The sequence below is a fragment of the Geotrypetes seraphini genome, chromosome 3, assembly GCF_902459505.1.
Source record: "Geotrypetes seraphini chromosome 3, aGeoSer1.1, whole genome shotgun sequence".
In the NCBI taxonomy this organism is placed as follows: domain Eukaryota; kingdom Metazoa; phylum Chordata; class Amphibia; order Gymnophiona; family Dermophiidae; genus Geotrypetes; species Geotrypetes seraphini.
The window spans coordinates 172,553,791-172,571,411 of record NC_047086.1 but is presented as its reverse complement, the minus strand read 5'-3'; the positions used below and the strand labels follow the sequence as shown (position 1 = coordinate 172,571,411).

The window sequence follows — 17,621 nt, the reverse complement described above, 5'->3', positions numbered from 1 at the left end:
TGTAGATCCAGTGGCGATCCAAAAAGGAAGAAACTTAGGTGAACGTTCCTTTTTATAGACTATAGGAGCTGGAAGTCACATGCTATGTAGTAGTCCAATCATGACTCAAACAATACAAAGGAAAAATACAACCTCAAGTGTGAACTATGGGTACCAAAAAAAAAAAAGGTGGGGAAGGGACACTAGTCAAACCGCTGCAAGGACAATCAGTTTATTGAAGTATCAACAAATTTCAAATTAAAAACTACAAGTACACAAATATAACATATACACAAAATGTGACAGGCATGAACAAGTCCTTTGTAATGAAATGTATACTGGACCCCAGTCCTTTGTAATGTAATGTACACTGGACCCCCAACACGGTCCGTGTTTCAGCCAAAAGAACCTTCCTCAGGGGTATAAAGAGTAGCCCAGTAGATGGCGCCAAATTGCATGAAAAATCAAGCCAAAATCTGAACTTGTGGTGCATACTTCTACTACTACTAATTTTATTTCTTATATACCGCCAAAGCCATGGAAGTTCTAGGCGGTTTACAGTAAGAAGAGCTGGACAATCAACGACATAGTTACAATGAAGAATCAATGAATACAAGTACAAAGAATGCAAATACAATAAGAAAAAGCTGGACAATCAGCGACAAGGTTACAATGTAGAAGCAATGAATATCAGTGTACAGAATAAGAGAGATGATGAACGGACAAAATTCTTAGGTAAACAAATCCTACTGCCAGGCACAATATTAAAACGCAATCTTGGAAAAAAGCCGCAGGAACTCGGGAGTTGCTGCTGAGTGTGGTTCCCCAAAGTTTAGTGCTCATGGTAATGATGTGCTGTTGCTGAACAGAACAGATTGTTGTCTGTCTGACAAATAGGATTTGAACCATGTAAATACTGTGCCACTGATACCCGTTTCTGCCAGTCTTGAAGGCTGCTGAGAAATCTAGCAACACTATTATGGAGGCAGATCCTGTGTCACAGTTTCTGTGCAGATCAACAATAAGGGAAACAAGAACTATCTGTGTTCCATATCCAGGTCTGAAGCCAGATTGACACGGATCTAGTCAATGACTTTCAATTAGTAGTTGTTTCATTGAATACCGAAGTCCTGGCTGTTCTATAGTTTTGTCAAGAAAGGAATGGCAGTTTTTAAGCTTGTGCTGGTCAAGAGAGCTATTTTTCTGTGGATAGCATGCACCACAGCTCTTTTTAATGTTGTTGGCAGCTGCCCTTCCACAATTAAAAAGCTATCACCTTATTTATTTATTTTTGTTTTATTTACTATTAGTTCCAGGTGGGAGACTTTTTGGCCAGTCCTGGTTTTGAGTTTACACCTCAAAGCAGAGTAGTATTTTTAGTCCCAGGTTATATCCATCGATATCAGTGCTGCAGGTCCCATAATACACTAGCATAGGGGGGCCCTGGGGATGCAAGCCGCCCCTACTTTGAGTCTGGCCCCCTCCAAACTGCAATATTCTGATTAGCTGGCAAGGAGCTGAAGGACTCTGCTCCCTGAAGTCAGCAGTGCGCTTGTGTGTCCCCACTTCCTATCTAAATCTACGCGGTAGAAAATGTGTTGTGTGAAAAGTGAGCACAGCAATGTATCTGCCAAAAAATACCCGCACAGCACCTGGAACACATCAGCCCACAAGAATGCTGAGATCTAACACTCAGAACCTACTGGTAATCCTGTCCATTTGAGATATCGTTTACAACACTATAGTACTCGAAAAACAATCTTCTCTGTCATAGCTCCTTTGCTATGGAATGCGCTGCCCCTAGATCTCAGATTAGAACCTACGCTAATTAAATTTAAATTGAAACTAAAAACTTACTTATTTAAAGACACTTTTAACACATGCAGTGGACGACACCCCATAATAAATTATTCCTTTCCAACTGTGTTTTCCTGCCCCCTCTTTATTTTAATATTGATGTAATGTTATATCTCCCCCTTTCCTCTTGTTCTCATACCAGTCTACCTTTGTCTTTGAGTTCCCTGTATGTTTTAATAGAAGTTTTAAAAATTATTTTTTTTTAATCATTTTACTGTAAAACCGTTTAGATAACCTTGATAAATGGTATATCAAGTGCACAATAAACTTGGAACTTTGTATTATACCACCTCTCAGACTGTTTTGAAAAGCAATACAAAACCTACCTCTTCACCTGACTCAGGACAAGCTAGCATTCAGACTCTGGTTACTCCCAAGCCACAGTATTCTTAATAGATATTCAACTGACACTCTTCGGGCTCCAAGTGTCTGCTAATCCAGAACAACTGAACTAGACTCATCTCACTGTACCCTATCGCCTTAGTCAGTCTTCTGTTCCTTGTTGTTAATTGTTATGTCTCTGGTTTGCTAACTGTTTTCGTATGTTACCATGTAACCCGTTCTGGGCTCCTCGGGGAGAACAATCGAACTAAATAAATAAATACACTGTCATTTCTACAACAGCTGTAATCCGCTAAACGCTCGGCTCAGGAACAGCTTCCGGCCACTGCTCTAGCCCAAGCAGGCACCCGGTAGAGATACGTGACACGCACTGCGTCGCTAAGCTCCTGCGCAGGCGCACGAGTTGTTGCTGAGCAGTGACGCGTTTCTAGAGGCGGTTGGCGGTAGTAAGAAAGATGGCGGGTTCGAAGCTAGGCTGCAGGGCCTGAGGGATACGAGGGTTACTCCCGTTTTTGGTGGCGATGGCTCGCCACAGGAACGTGCGTGGATACAACTACGACGAAGGTAAAGGGATTGAGCTTGAGGCGTGGCCGGGGTCGGGAGAGGACGGGGACAACGAGTCCCGAGCCGTGATGCTCTTGGCTTTTCTTTCCATGTGTTGTGGTTGTGCTTTAGGTGTTTTCTTGTGCCTCTAAATGTTTGTTATATGCACAGCACGAGCAAATGCATCCAGGCTTCAGCCAGGATAGTTGGGATATTCATTGCTATCGCCTTTAAAAAAAAAAATAAAAAAAATACTAGTTGTACTTTTCAGTGTGATGTTTTTGAGTGTTAAGGGCCAGGGATACTGATTGGGTGATCTTGATCGATAGAACTAGAGTAAGTCTGAAACATTTGCTGACGTCTCCAAGTCCCACCCAGAGTGGGAGGTGCAAGAGACCTGTCTAAACTCTCTCAAAGGAAAACAGTCATATAAGTTACGTTCCAGACTCGGCCTTTCTTAGCACAGTAATCGCTATATAAGAATAATCTACTAGACCAGTTTTGTATACCATATGCGTTGATTTGGGGTTAAATTTTTTTTAAACTCTGCTACGGAATTGGAATATAGTGATGCAACAATTCTTTGCTTGTCAGATGTGACCGATGTCACAGAACTAGTTGCTTTCACTGTGGTTGATGACATCATAAAGGTTCCAGCAGTTACTGTTAAACAAAAGCAAGATTAGTTCAATTTTTGTATGGTGTTTTTTTGTTCAGTGTGCCTTGTGTGTTAACACGTTTACAATGTACTGAAATAATTACATGGTGAATGGAGACAAAATTAGAATGGGATAGGTATTCTGGACTAGATATGGATAAAGGAATGTGGTTTCTTTGTTAGACAATTTGAATACATGGATATAAAAATTAGTAAACTAAAGGGGAAAAGGCCCCTGAAAGAAGGTAGAGAGGGAGCATCCTGGACACTTGAGGGCGAGACATAGAAAGCTCTCAAAAAGAGATTCTTGTTTAGTAGAGGAAATAAGAATATACTTGGTTGCCAATTAATATATTGTATGTGAGAAGCTTAGCACTCAAGTTAGTTTGCACAGTTTCTGTGCTGCTGTGGCTGTCCTAATCAAAGTGGAGTTTAGTGCCTAAGAAATCTGTATGCAGAGAATTCTATAGCTATTTTGGTTTGTTTAAATCTGGTTACTGGACCTATTAGCTATTTAATCTGGATGTAAAGAAACATGCATACATTTCAAAGGTTTGACACCTGTTTTTCAAGTACTGGGGATTAGGTATGTGGTCTGAGGAATAGTAGAAAGTTAGCTTGCTCATTTGTGTAAGTTGACTTTATTTTGTCATCGGAACTACCAATAACTTGTTTTATTGAAGAGGATTAGGTGGACTATTTTGTAAAAAATAAAATTGGGGGTGGGACATGGAGATATAACCCTGTATTCAATGATTCAATTACTTCTGGTCAAGGAGGAGATGCCACACTGAAATAATGGGGAATGTGCCTGACTACAGTAACATTGATATGATTTACCAGTAATACTTCTAGTACAATAGGCGTGTCATTCTGGACAAGCGGTAATATTCCAGTATTCATGAGCCATGCAGAAAGAATCCACTCCAGTTTTAAATCCCTCCTCCTTAACCAGACGGCTCTACTGCCCCTTCAGTTTTTCCATTGCACACAAGCAGGAAGGAGTCTTTTTGATTTAACATAGGGCTAGATTCACTAAGGCCACGCTCAGTCCGGCTCCAGGCGCAGCTTCGCTCCTATTTTTGGCTTTGCTGGCTCTGAGCTGGGAGAATGGCTTCCTGGGTGCCTTTGGGATATAGCTGGTGGTGCCAGCTCCCTACCCACCCCTTACAGCCCCTTCTGACTATGTCCTGCATTCCTACTCCCTCCTCTTAAAAAAAAAAAAAAAAAAGGAACATTAAACCCGGTGAGGAAGAGTTCAGACTACAGCTCAGCTGCCCGTATTTGGAACTTATACCTATTTTGACTTGGTTTAAGTAAAAATGTATAAGTTCCGACTGGGCAACCTTGTTAAACCTTTGGTTATACTTGCTGTATGACTAAGTCTTGGTCGGCCCACCTCCGGCCCTTTCCCCTCCTCCAAAAACACCTCTTTTCACTTTAAGTATTCGGAAGCAGGGGAAAGGCCTAAGCTGGTTTTAGATACAACCAGCTTTGATTATCGATACTTGGATGATCTGTCTTTTTGATCGTCCTAGTACCGATTTAGGCCACTTTTTGGACTTTTTTTTTATTATGAGCCCTTTAGAATTTAGGAAGTTGTTTGGGCTGAGAACTTTTTAGCACCCCCTTGTAGAGTGAGCAAACATTAAAATCAATTCTGAAATGTTTAAAAATCCATAACTAGTAAAAAAAAAAAAACCAAAAAACAACAAACTGCTAAGAAAAACCAACTTCAAATGGATGAAATAAGTTTAAAAACACTTGTCCCCTCTTCTATGAAACTGTACTAGCAGTTGTTAGCGCAGAGAGCCGCGCTAGATGGCCTGCGCTGCTCCCGACGCTCATAGGAACTCTATGAGCGTCGGGAACAGCACGGGCCATTCAGCGTGGCTCCTTGTGCAAGAATACTGCTAACGTAGTTTAATAGAAGAGGCCCTTAAAATATGGTGGAATGCATAGAGATGTGTTCCAGTGACATTGATGCATGGAACCATGGAAGAAATCACAAAAGTGTAAAAAGTCTTCAAAAAAGCTGAAGAACTGTCCTTCTAAAATATCTAAAATGCACTTATAACTTATCTCAGAGCATCTAAATCCAATGAGATATGGAGTCTGCAAAGTCATAAAAGATAAAGTTAAAAAATATGTATTGATGTAAAAAAGGGGGTAAGCCATACCAATAAGTAAACTAAAAATCTTCAGAAACATTGTGTATCATATTAAAACTAATCTTCATAAATGCAAATGGTGACCAAAGCAAAAATAGATAAACATATCTGAATAAATATATACAGTAAATGCAATAATACATCAAATAAAAAATCATATATAAAACAAATTATATCTTATGGAGACAGTAAAAACTAGATAGAAAAATGCAGAGCATACCAAAAAACAGATAGGAGCTACAGCAATACAGTGAAATCAGTCTCGTGATTTAGTTCATGAGGAGGAACTGTATTGAATCTGATAAATCTTTGTTCTGTTTGTAGCAACAATCTGTCCAAATTGCTGCTGCTTCACGTGGGCCGTGGCGTACCTCACCTGGAGTATTGCGTTCAATTCTGATCTCGTTATCTCAAGAAAGATATATCAGCACTAGAAAAGGTTCAAAGAAGAGCGACCAAGATGATAAAGGGGCTGGAACTCCTCTCGTATGAGGAAAGACTTTTTAAAAAGGTTAGGGATCTTCAGCTTGGAAAAGAGATAGCTGAGGGGAGATATGATTAAAGTCTAGAAAAACCTGAGTGGAGTAGAACGGGTACAAGTGGTTCGATTTTTCACTCCATCAACAATCCCAAAGACTAGGAGATACTTGATGAACTTACAGGGAAATAATTTTAAAAACCAATAGGAGGTTGTAGTAAGAGCAGATAGCATAGCTGGTTTTAATTAGGGTTTGGACAATTTCCTGGAGGAAAAGCTTATAGTCTGTTATTGAGAAACATAGAAACATAGAGTATGACGGCAGAAACGGGCCGATGGCCCATCAAGTCTGCCCACTCATGAACCCTCCCTCCTTTGAGAATCCGTCTTCTAAGTAATAATAATAATAACTTTATTTTTGTATACCGCCATACCCAGGGAGTTCTAGGCGGTTCACATCAATTAAACAGATTTACAAGAATTACAATTAAACAGATTTACAAGAATTAAACAGATTTACAAGAATTACAGTAAATCAGATTTACAAGAAGCGAAGTTGTTGAGGTAAGCATGAAGGGGTTGTATAAATCATTGTAGTTAGCAGAATTGGGGGAGAGCAATGAGAAGGGGTAAAGGGAGAGATCATTTTGTTGGTGGGGGGGGAGAGAAGTGGAAGAAGGGGGGATTAGGGATTCCGTCCGTGGAATAAATGAGTTTTGAGTAGTTTTCTGAAGTCGAGGTAGGTGGGAGCCTCGAGCATAATTTGGGGTAGCCATGGGTTCTGTTTGGCCACCTGGAAGGCGAAGGTTTTGTCGAAGAACCTTTTGAGGTGACATAGTTTTAGGGAGGGGAAGGCGAATAGATTGATTCTGCAAGAGTTCTTTTTGTTGCAGTTCAGGTTGAAATGAGGGATGAGGTAACTTGGAGATAGACCAAATAAAGTTTTGTAGCAAAAGCATGCAAACTTGAATAGGATTCTAGATTCAAAAGGTAGCCAATGTAGTTTGTGGTAGAAAGGGGTGATGTGTTCCCATTTGTTCAAGCCAAATATGAGACAGACAGCGGTGTTCTGGATCAGTTTCAGTCTTCTGATGGTTTTCTTCGTGGAGCCCAGGTAAATGATATTGCAGTAGTCAAGGATGCTGAGAATGGAGGATTGTACTAAGAGGCGGAATGAAGTGTCGTCTTAAGTATTTTTTTATGGTGTGTAGTTTCCAGAGCACCGAGAAGCATTTCCTGACTGTAATATCAGTATGTTTTTCAAGGGATAGATGTTTGTCTAGGGTGACTCCCAGTACTTTTAAGGTTTGTTCGAGGGGGAAAGCCGTTCCTATCACTTGAATTGTGGTGTCTTTGATTTTGTCGTTGGGGGTAGCTAGGAAGAATTTGGTTTTGTCAGGGTTTAATTTTAGTCTGTAGGATAGCATCCAGAGTTCTATCTGAGTAAGTAAGCTTGAAAGAGAGGTGAACAACTCTGGAGTGAAACTGGTTAGTATTCCTCTGGAGCGACCCCACCTGACGGTCCCATCGTCCTTTGAAGTCGAGCGTTGTGCTCGCTTCAACTACCTGACGTGGAAGACCATTCCATCTATCAATCACCCTTTCGGTGAAGAAGAATTTCCTGGTGTCCCCATGAAATCTTCCCCCCTTGAGTTTTAACGTGTGCCCTCTTGTCACCGTGGGACCAGTAAGGTGAAAGATTTCTTCCTCCACCTCAATGCGGCCCGTGATGTAGTTGAATGTTTCTATCATGTCCCCCCTTTCTCTGCGCTCTTCGAGAGAATATAAGCATAGCCTGTTCAGACGCTCTTCATATGGGAGATCTTTGAGTCCTGAGACCATCCTAGTGGCCATTCGCTGAATTGACTCCATTCTCTTCACATCCTTTTGATAGTGTGGTCTCCAGAACTGAACACAGTACTCAAGGTGTGGTCTCACCATGGATCTGTATAACGGCAGTATAACTTCAGGCTTTCGGCTGATAAAGCTTCTTCTATTGCATCCCAGCATTTGTCTCGCCTTTGCTGAAGCTTTCTCTACCTGATTGGCAACTTTCATATCTTCACAGATGATTACTCCAAAGTCCCGTTCTGCTGCAGTTCTTGTTAGGTTTTCACTATTCAGGGTGTACGTCCTGCATGGATTTCCGCTACCAAGGTGCATTACCTTACATTTTTTGGCATTAAAATTCAGCTGCCAAGTACTGGACCACTGTTCTTGTAAAAGTAGGTCCTGTTCCATAGTGTTGGGCATGGTTGCGCCATCAGGTTCTGCCGCGCCTCTCACAATGTTGCATAGTTTAGCATCATTAGTGAATAATGTAATTTTGCCCCGAAGTCCCTGAGGCAGATCCCTTACAAAGATATTGAATAGTATCGGGCCCAAGACCGAGCCCTGCGGCACTCCACTGGTTACTTCCGACGTTTTTGAGGGAGTACCGTTTACCATCACTCTTTGAAGTCTGCCGCTAAGTCAATCTTTCACCCATGCAGTTAGTGTTTCTCCAAGGCCCATTGTGTTCATCTTGTTCATCTCCGGTGTGGGACACTATCAAAATCCTTACTAAAGTCTAAATACACGATGTCCAGGGACTCTCCCTTATCCAGTTTTTTTGTTACCCAGTCAAAGAAGTTTATCAAATTGGATTGACAAGACCTTCCCTTTGTAAAGCCATGCTGGTGGGGATCCCGTAGTCTTTCGTCGTCCAGAAACGTGTCCAGTCTGTTTTTAATTAACGTTTCCATGATTTTACATACTATTGATGTGAGACTCACTGGTCTGTAATTTTCGGCCTCCGATCTGCATCCCTTTTTATGGAGCGGAATAACATTGGCAGTTTTCCAGTCCAAGGGAACTTTTCCCTTGCTTAGGGAAAGATTAAACAAGTCAGCTAACGGTTCTGCTAGGACATCTCTCAATTCCCGAAGCACTCTGGGGTGTAGATTATCCGGGCCCATAGCTTTGTTCACTTTTAGCTTTGATAGTTCGTGGTAGACATTGTCCGCGGTAAATGTAAAGTCCCAGAATGGGTCTTCTGAGCACCCCTTTGTCTGCAGCTGAGATCCGGATCCTGGCGCTTCACAAGTGAAGACTGAGCAGAAGTAGTTATTGAGTAGTTCTGCTTTGTCTGCGTCCGAGTCCACGAAGTTACCATCGGGTTTTATTAGGCGCACAATACCACTTGAGTTCTTCTTCTTGTCGCTAACGTATTTAAAGAAGGATTTATCCCTTTTTTTAACCTGTCTTGCTATATTTTCTTGCTCTGGATCGATAGCATGGAATGTTGCTACTCTTTGGGTTTTGGCCAGGTACTAGAGACCTGGATTGGCTACCATGAGAACGGACTACTGGGTTTGATGGACCTTTGGTCTGACCCAGTAAGGCTATTATGTTCTTATGTACTTAAAACAAACAAGCAAAATCCTCTTAAGACATGATATTTCTCAATGCAGTGCTGTAAAAAAAGGTTTATCAACTGCGGTCCTTTTGATAGCACTCCTAAGTTCCAGAATGCGCTTATTTAGTGGCCTGAATATCTTCCCAATGCACATTTAGTTTATAAGGGCAAATAGTCATATATACAGTATTATGGGATCCGGAAGGTTCGCCCCCCACATTTCGCCCCCAGCAATTCGCCCCTCACATTTCGCCCCCCACATTTCGCCCCCAGACACATTTCGCCCCCACACATTTCGCCCCCGCACATTTCGCCCCCCGGATGTTTCGCCCCCACACATTTCGCCCCCGCACATTTCGCCCCTGAGTGTCAGACTATTCCTCTCGCAGGCGATTTCTTTGCCGACACGACGGCAGGCTACAAATTCAAAGTGCACAGCTGGCTGTTCTCACTGCCTCTAATGTCGGCCCTGCAGCTCCGGACTTCCCCACACCTGCTCTTCCCCCCCCCCCCCCCTATTATTTTAAATGTTATGGCAGCCGCGGCGCTGTATCCATCGGAGGAGACTTCTAACCTCGGCCTGCCCCGGAACTCTTCCTGCAACAGCAACTTCATGTTCCTGCCTAGGCGGGTGGTGGCTGCAGGAAGAGTTCCGGGGCAGGCCGAGGTAGCGTGCACTGTCTGTCAATTCTATCAACCAATTACAGTTAAGGGGGTGCAGATGAGCCTGTTCTTGCCACGTCTCCTCCTCCCCTTCCCAGTCTTTTGAGCTTTGAATCTAAAAGGAGCGACACGCTTACTTAAGCACAGCGTCTGCCTAGCCTGTCAGCCAGTCAAGGTAGAGGGGAGGGGCGGGACCCTGTGGCACCATCCCCCCCCCAACGCGGGACCCTGTGGCACCAGGGGGTGCAGATGAGCCTGTTCTTGCCACGTCTCCTCCTCCCCTTCCCAGTCTTTTGAGCTTTGAATCTAAAAGGAGCGACACGCTTACTTAAGCACAGCGTCTGCCTAGCCTGTCAGCCAGTCAAGGTAGAGGGGAGGGGCGGGACCCTGTGGCACCATCCCCCCCCCCCCCCCCAACGCGGGACCCTGTGGCACCATCAGCTCTTACTCCCTCTAACGCCGGCCCTGCAGCTCCGGACTTCCCCACACCTGCTCTCTCCCCCCCCCCCCCGATCACTATTATTTTAAATGTTATGGCAGCCACGGCGCTGTATCCATCGGAGGAGACTTCTAACCTCGGCCTGCCCCGGAACTCTTCCTGCAACAGCAACTTCATGGCCGAGGTTAGAAGTCTCCTCCGATGGATACAGCGCCGTGGCTGCCATAACATTTAAAATAATAGTGATCGGGGGGGGGGGGGGAGAGAGCAGGTGTGGGGAAGTCCGGAGCTGCAGGGCCGACATTAGAGGCAGTGAGAACAGCCAGCTGTGCACTTTGAATTTGTAGCCTGCCGTCGTGTCGGCAAAGAAATCGCCTGCGAGAGGAATAGTCTGACACTCAGGGGCGAAATGTGCGGGGGCGAAATGTGTGGGGGCGAAACATCCGGGGGGCGAAATGTGCGGGGGCGAAATGTGTGGGGGCGAAACATCCGGGGGGCGAAATGTGCGGGGGCGAAATGTGAGGGGCGAATTGCTGGGGGCGAAATGTGGGGGGCGAAACTTCCGTGAACCCAGTATTATTACACCAACGCTTTTGTATTTGGTGAATTTCTGGCTGGGTGAATGAACACATTAATTTTGATGTTAACCCTGCAAACAAAACATGTACTGTGCTTATGAGGGCTTCCTAACTAGAAATGTCTTCACACTTATGGGCAGTATCCAGTTCATTGAGCCTGAGCACAATAATGCATGTTCATTGTTTCTTTGTTTAAAAGATGAACCCACTTTTCCAAAGTTTTTCAGAGTGGTGTATATAGCTATCAAATATAAAAGTATAACATAACTTAAACCATCATAGTACTGACTGTGTTGTAGAAGACTAACTAATTTATTCATGGCCCTTTTTTCAGATTTTGATGATGATGATCTCTATGGCCAGTCTGTGGAAGATGATTATTGCATTTCACCAGCAACAGGTTAGTTCTTTCTTGGGTGCTCTACAAGGGCATTCTACAAGGGCAACTCAAGCTTGATTTTTAATACCTGACATAACAGCTGGGAGTGGGGGGGGGGGCAGTTGTAGATAATCTATTTTGTTTCCAATATAAGCATGAAATAGAAGACTGTTTATGTCTCCTGAATTAAAAATCTCATAGCTGTCAATTATCTTGTGACCTGTTTTAGATGTGCTGATTTTTCCAGTTCTTTTGTGTGTGGTTTTGGGTGTTTACCCTTTTTTCACTCATATACCGCGCACCCGTGTAAAACGCGCACACGGGTATAGCGCGCGGGAAACTGTAATTTATGTAAATAAAATTTTATATACCGCGCACACCCGTATACCGCGCATGCCGCCCTGACTCTCCCGTCGCCGCCCGACTCTCCTTTTGCCCGCCCCGACTCTCCTCTGGCCACCCCGACTCCTTTCGCCCGCCCCGATTCTCCTCTCCCCCTTGAAGTCCTGTCCCCACCCTGAAAGCCTGATGCCCCCCCGACGTCCGATTCACCCCCACGCAGGACCGCTCGCACCCCCACCCCGAAGGACCGCTTGCACGCACTCGCACCCCCACCCCGAAGGACCGCTCGCACTCCCACAGCCTCCCGACCCCCCCCTCCATCATGTAGAAGCTCCTACTGTTGTCCTGCTGCTTCCTCTGCCGGCAGTCCCGGCCCTTCTGTGAGCCCTGCGTCTGCGCTGCTTCCTCTTCCGGCGGGTCCCGCCCTTTCTCTGACGTCAGAGAAAGGGCGGGACCTCCGGAAGAGGAAGCAGCGCAGACGCAGGGTTCACAGAAGGGCCGGGACCGCCGGCAGAGGAAGCAGCAGGACAACGGTAGGAGCTTCTACATGATGGGGGGGGGTCGGGAGGCTGTGGGGGTGCGAGTGGTCCTTCGGGGTGGGGGTGCGAGTGTGTGCGAGCGGTCCTTTGGGGTGGGGGTGCGAGCGGTCCTGCAGGGGGGTGAATCGGACGTCGGGGGGGGGGGAACTATGTAAAATAAAAGTTGTAAAACGCGCTCACGCGTATAATGCGCAAGATTATGCACAGTTTGTAAAAATCGTGTATAACGCGCGTGTTATATGCGTGAAAATACGGTAGTTTTTAAAGAGGCACTTCAGCCTAGCTAGTCTGAAGAGTTCTCCAAAGGGTGGGTGTAAAACAAAAATTTACCAGTTATATTTTCTGTGTACATTTTGAAGTTTTTCTCTGCGTTTCTGAGGCTTGCTTTTAGAGTATTTACCCTCTTCCCTCCCTTTTGTAGAATCTCCTTATGTAGCCTCTGCAGTAGGAGACAGAGTTATAGTCACAAAACGAAGCCAAAGCTTACTCTTTTTTTAATGTGGTGAGATAAGGTGGCTCATGCAGGGTGGTGGGTGTTGTCTATGTGGACTTCAGTAGGGCTTCTGGCTTTTTCTGCATAGAAGACTTGAAACCAAGGTGGACAATATGGTGTTAAGGTACAATATTGTAAATTAGGTAAGGAACCAGTAAAATGGTAGAATTCAGAATGTGGTGGTGGATTCAGTTTATTCTTGTAAAGTCAGCACTGGGAATTGGTTCTTTTCAATATGTTTATTAGTAACACTAGTGTTTAAGCCCGTTACATTAACGGGTGCTAGAGTAGATGTCTGTCTTTTTTTTTTTTTTTTTGTCTCTCTCTTCTTGGATGCTGTCTGTCTGTCATTCTTTCTGTCTGTCTCCCTTGCCCCCTGCCTGCCTATATTTCTTTGTTGCGCCTTGCCTGCCTGTCTCTCCGTGGCCCCCTTCCTATGTCCATAGTGTCCCATCCTATGTCCTTAGTGCCCTCAGTGCCTCCTTCCTATGTCTTTAGTGCCCTCAGTGTCTCCTATGTCCTTAGTGCCCTCAGTGCCTCCTTCCTATGTCTTTAGTGCCCTCAGTGTCTCCTATGACCTTAGTGCCCTCAGTGCTTCCTTCCTATGTCCTTAATGCCCCTTTCTATGTCCTTAGTGCCCTCAGTGCTTCCTTCCTATGTCCTTAGTGCCCTCAGTGCCTCCTATGTCCTTAGTGACCCTTTCTATGTCCTTAGTGCCTCCTTCCCATGTCCTTAGTGCCTCCTTCCCATGTCCTTAGTGCCTCCTTCCCATGTCCTTAGTGCCTCCTTCCCATGTCCTTAGTACCCCTTCCTATGTCCTTAGTGCCCCCAGTTCCGCCTTCCTATGTCCTTAGTGTCCCATCCTATGTCCTTAGTGCCCTCAGTGCCTCCTTCCTATGTCCTTAGTGCCCTCAGTGTCTCCTATGTCCTTAGTGCCCTTAGTGCCCCTTCCTAGGTCCTTAGTGCCCCTTCCTATGTCCTTAGTGCCCCTTCCTATGTCCTTAGTGCCCTCAATGCCCCTTCCTATGTCCATAGTGCCCTCAGTGCCTCCTATGTCCATAGTGCCCTCTGCCCCTTCCTATGTCCTTAGTGCCTCCTTCCTATGTCCTTAGTGACCCAGTGTCTCCGTCCTGTGTCCATAGTGCCCCCAGTGCCTCTTTCCCATGTCCTTATTGCCCCCAGTGCCTCTTTCCCATGTCCTTATTGCCCCCAGTGCCTCTTTCCCATGTCCTTATTGCCCCCAGTGCCTCCGTCATGTGTCCTTAGTGCCCCATTGTCTCCATCCTGTGTCCTTAGTGCCCCCAGTGTCTCCTTTCCGTGTCCTTAGTGCCCCCAATGCCTCTGGCCTGTGTCCTTAGTGCCCTCAGTGCCTCCTATGTCCTTAGTGCCCTCAATGCCCCTTCCTATGTCCTTAGTGCCCCCCAGTGTCTCCTTCCCATGTCCTTAGTGCCCCCAGTGCCTCCATCCTGTGTCCATAGTGCCCCCAGTGCCTCCTTCCCATGTCCTTATTGCCCCCAGTGCCTCCGTCCTGTGCCCTTAGTGCCCCATTGTCTCCGTTCTGTGTCCTTAGTGCCTCCTTCCCATGTCCTTAGTGTCCCCAGTGTCTCCTTCCCATGTCCTTAGGGCCCCAGTGCCTCTGTCCTGTGCCCTCAGTGCCTTCTATGTTCTTAGTGCCCTCAGTGCCCCTTCCTATGTCCTTAGTGGCCCCCATTGCCTCCTTCCTATGACTTTGTCCCACCCCACCCTCCGAAGCCAGCCTGCCTGCCTCCCATCCCCCTTTGCATTATAACCCTTGAGAAGCATGTTTCCATCTTCCCCCCCCCCCCACCCACTACCGCTGCTGTGCAGCCGACCCCACTGACCCTCCCATTGCGAGTTGACTGATGGGACCTCTCGGCTCCGGCAGTGTCCGCAGTGCTCTGGGCCCGCTGCTTCGCGGCCTTCTACTAGCCCTGATTTCCTCTGTTGCATCTCTGATGATGTCATCATGGACGCAGCAGAGGAAATCGGGGCGGTGGAGGGCCGCGAGACAGCGTGTTTGGAGTGCTGCATACGCTGCTGGAGGCTTGAAGTTTGCGGTCGTCTCGCGGTGGGAAGTTCAGTTAGGAGGGTCAACGGGGGTTCGGGTACGGCGGGGAGGTGACAACAATTATATGGGAGCTTCTGAGGGGATCAGGGCAGGGTCGAGGTCACCATCATGTACTGGAAAACAGAACCCTAGGCGCGCATGCGTACTTCTACTTGTCAGGGACCTACTGATCATGGAACATGCAAGTGGGAGTGCGCATGCGCGCTTATAGGGTTTTATTATAGATTACTAAGAAACCGAGGGGGAAGTGTACTTGGTTGTAGATGGTATATAAAGGGCTGAAAATGAAAGGTGATTTGAAAAAAAAGTAAGCAGGTGCATTTGGAATGCAAAATAAAATTTATTAGCTATGTATAAATTTGATCCTCCTCAAACATTTTTGTTCTGTTACTAGTTGTTTCAGATGACCTCAAGATAGCTGGTTAACATAAAATATAGTAAAACTGAGAGAGGATCATCTCTCTAGTCTAGCTCTTCCCATTCATAGCTGTCCGTCCTGGATGCTCACCTTGCAGTCCTACACTGAAGCACAGTGTTGGAAGCTTCCACTTCTTTCATAGGGAGCTGGAAGAAAGAGATGGCTAGGGTTGCTGACAACCTTTAAATTTATGGGTAGACTGAAGATGCTTAATGACTCTTTGGAGCAGCTTCACTTTTGGACTGTTTGTGCAGGCAGCATTTAAATTTAAGGACAGTTGGAAGCTCTGGGTAGTAGGTTATGGGAGCTTGCACGCTCATATACCCAGCATGATAGAAAGCCAAAGAGGAAGACCCCTGGCAACCTCATGCATGGGAGTTTTCCCTGGTTGACCTCTCTCCCCACATACCTTATTAATTTACAGGGGTCAACAGCTTTGCAGTAAAGGTTGAAACTTTGTCTGAATACATGTTATTTCCCAGTACTGGAGTGTGGGAAATGCCAGTGCTTCATCATGCACTGTTTGAATTTTACTTCTGCTTGGTGTTGCAGCTGCTCAGTTTATTTACTCAAAAAGGGAGAAACCCACAACTTTCGCTGAGCCATTAGAAGAAGAATTTGGGGATGAAGAAGAACCAGGTGACTGCGACACATCTGACCCATCACTTTCTGGACCTGATCAAGGTAACAAATAAAGACCTGAGTGATATAGTTACTTGGAACATTTTGATACTAGGTGCAGTAGTTGTTGGTTACTTTGTGTTTGAGAAGGGAAACCTACCAAGGATCAAACTCAGTGAAGCTCTCTGCAAAAGTGAGCTAGAAAATTTTATTGCACTGTTTTATTGAGAGCCAGTCTAAATCTTCTTTATAAGAGACAACGCTTTTTTTTCAAAGCATATCTTTAAAACACAAACAGTTTGGTTTATAAACAACAAATTTCAAGACTCCTGAGGAAGGTACCCTGAGTATTGAAATGCATGCAGAGTTGAGTCACTGAATGTTTTTATGTTACTGACAATAAAGACCCCTACTGGAACATCTCGACCTTCCCATTTTGTTTTGTTTATTTGATTGTTTTTGTGGGGATTTCCTGCTGTTTCTAGTGGTGCTGTATGCAATAAATTCTTAAAAAAATTAAAGAATGCAGATAACTTGTATGTATTCTTGTACAATCCCACTTTAGTCCTGGATTAGTGGGTTTTTTCTCATATTTGCCAGAGCTTATAGGAAGTCTCATTACACAGAGTCTTGAGTCTCTCCCCTTTTAACTCAGGACTGCCCCCCAGGAATCCAGTTTCTTTCCTACAAGCCAGACTGTAGAAGCTTGTCTTCTCTGGTCATGTTTATTTTCTTTAAATTCAGTCTTTTTGTTTGCGAATTCCGCCCTTGTGCTGCAGATGTTCCCACGGGGACAGCTCTGGCTGCAGGAGATCACAGACATTGTGGAAAGTCTGTTTCTAGGAGGTTGGCTGCCTGGAAGTACACTCTCTGGACAGCCTGCATTTTCAGATTGAGTCTCAGGGACCATTCCTTTGGGAGCTGGCTCACCCCAGGTTCGTCCACTAGTGGGTTTGAGAACAAGCTGCGTGGCTCCGTGGAGGTGTGTTTGGGATCTGGGCCAACTGTGCCCCCTCTGCCAGGTTGTGCACGTGGTGTGTTCCAGTGGCAGAGGTCCCTAGCCACAGGACTCAGGCCAGTGGGACAGTCAGAAGACTAGTAGTCCTGTTTGCAAGGCTTGTTGAGCCAGAGGATCTCCCTGTAAGCTGATTCAGTTTCTTTCTACAGCCTTCCAGCACACAGCAGAGCCTTTTTATGTTGCCCGTGGCAGTGCTCCCGAACTTCTCCTTATCCCAGGACAAGCAGGCATATATTCTCACTGATGAGTGACGTCACCATGGAGCCCCCGGTACGGACCACTTTAAGAACTTGGAAAGTTCTTGGTTGCCCGCACCGCTCATGCGCGAGTGCTTTCCTGCCCAACGTAGGTGCGCGGTCCCTCAGTTTTCTAGTTTCCGTGGAGCTAAGAAGTCGCTTTCAACTGTGTGCGTTGATTTTTCACTGCCTTCCCGCTCACATGGCTTTACTTTTTCAATTTTTTCTTCATATTTTGTGTTTGTATCTTTTATTTTTTCATTTTGAGTAAGAAAAAAATGTTTTTTTTTTCTTTCTCACTTTTGGCCCGGCGGGGCCTGTTCCACGCCTCAAGCCTCGACTTTCGATTTCGTTGAGGTTATCTTTCCCTCCATGTCCCGA

At 45.5% G+C, this 17,621-nt stretch overlaps 1 protein-coding gene across 3 annotated transcripts in view; it reads left to right on the top strand.

The window, feature by feature from the left end:
- The first annotated feature begins 2,504 nt into the window (after positions 1-2,504).
- Positions 2,505-17,621, top strand: part of HBS1L (HBS1 like translational GTPase) — a 284,783-nt gene continuing 269,666 nt past the window's right edge. For 2 of the 3 annotated variants that reach the window (XM_033935882.1, XM_033935881.1), the window contains exons 1-3: positions 2,535-2,742; positions 11,440-11,505; positions 15,918-16,049. In XM_033935882.1, coding sequence (XP_033791773.1) covers positions 2,700-2,742; positions 11,440-11,505; positions 15,918-16,049 — 241 coding nt within the window. In that variant the 5' untranslated portion in view covers positions 2,535-2,699. Of the gene's footprint in view, positions 2,743-11,439; positions 11,506-15,917; positions 16,050-17,621 lie in introns of all 3 variants that reach the window. The other variant, XM_033935883.1, reaches the window with a different exon arrangement.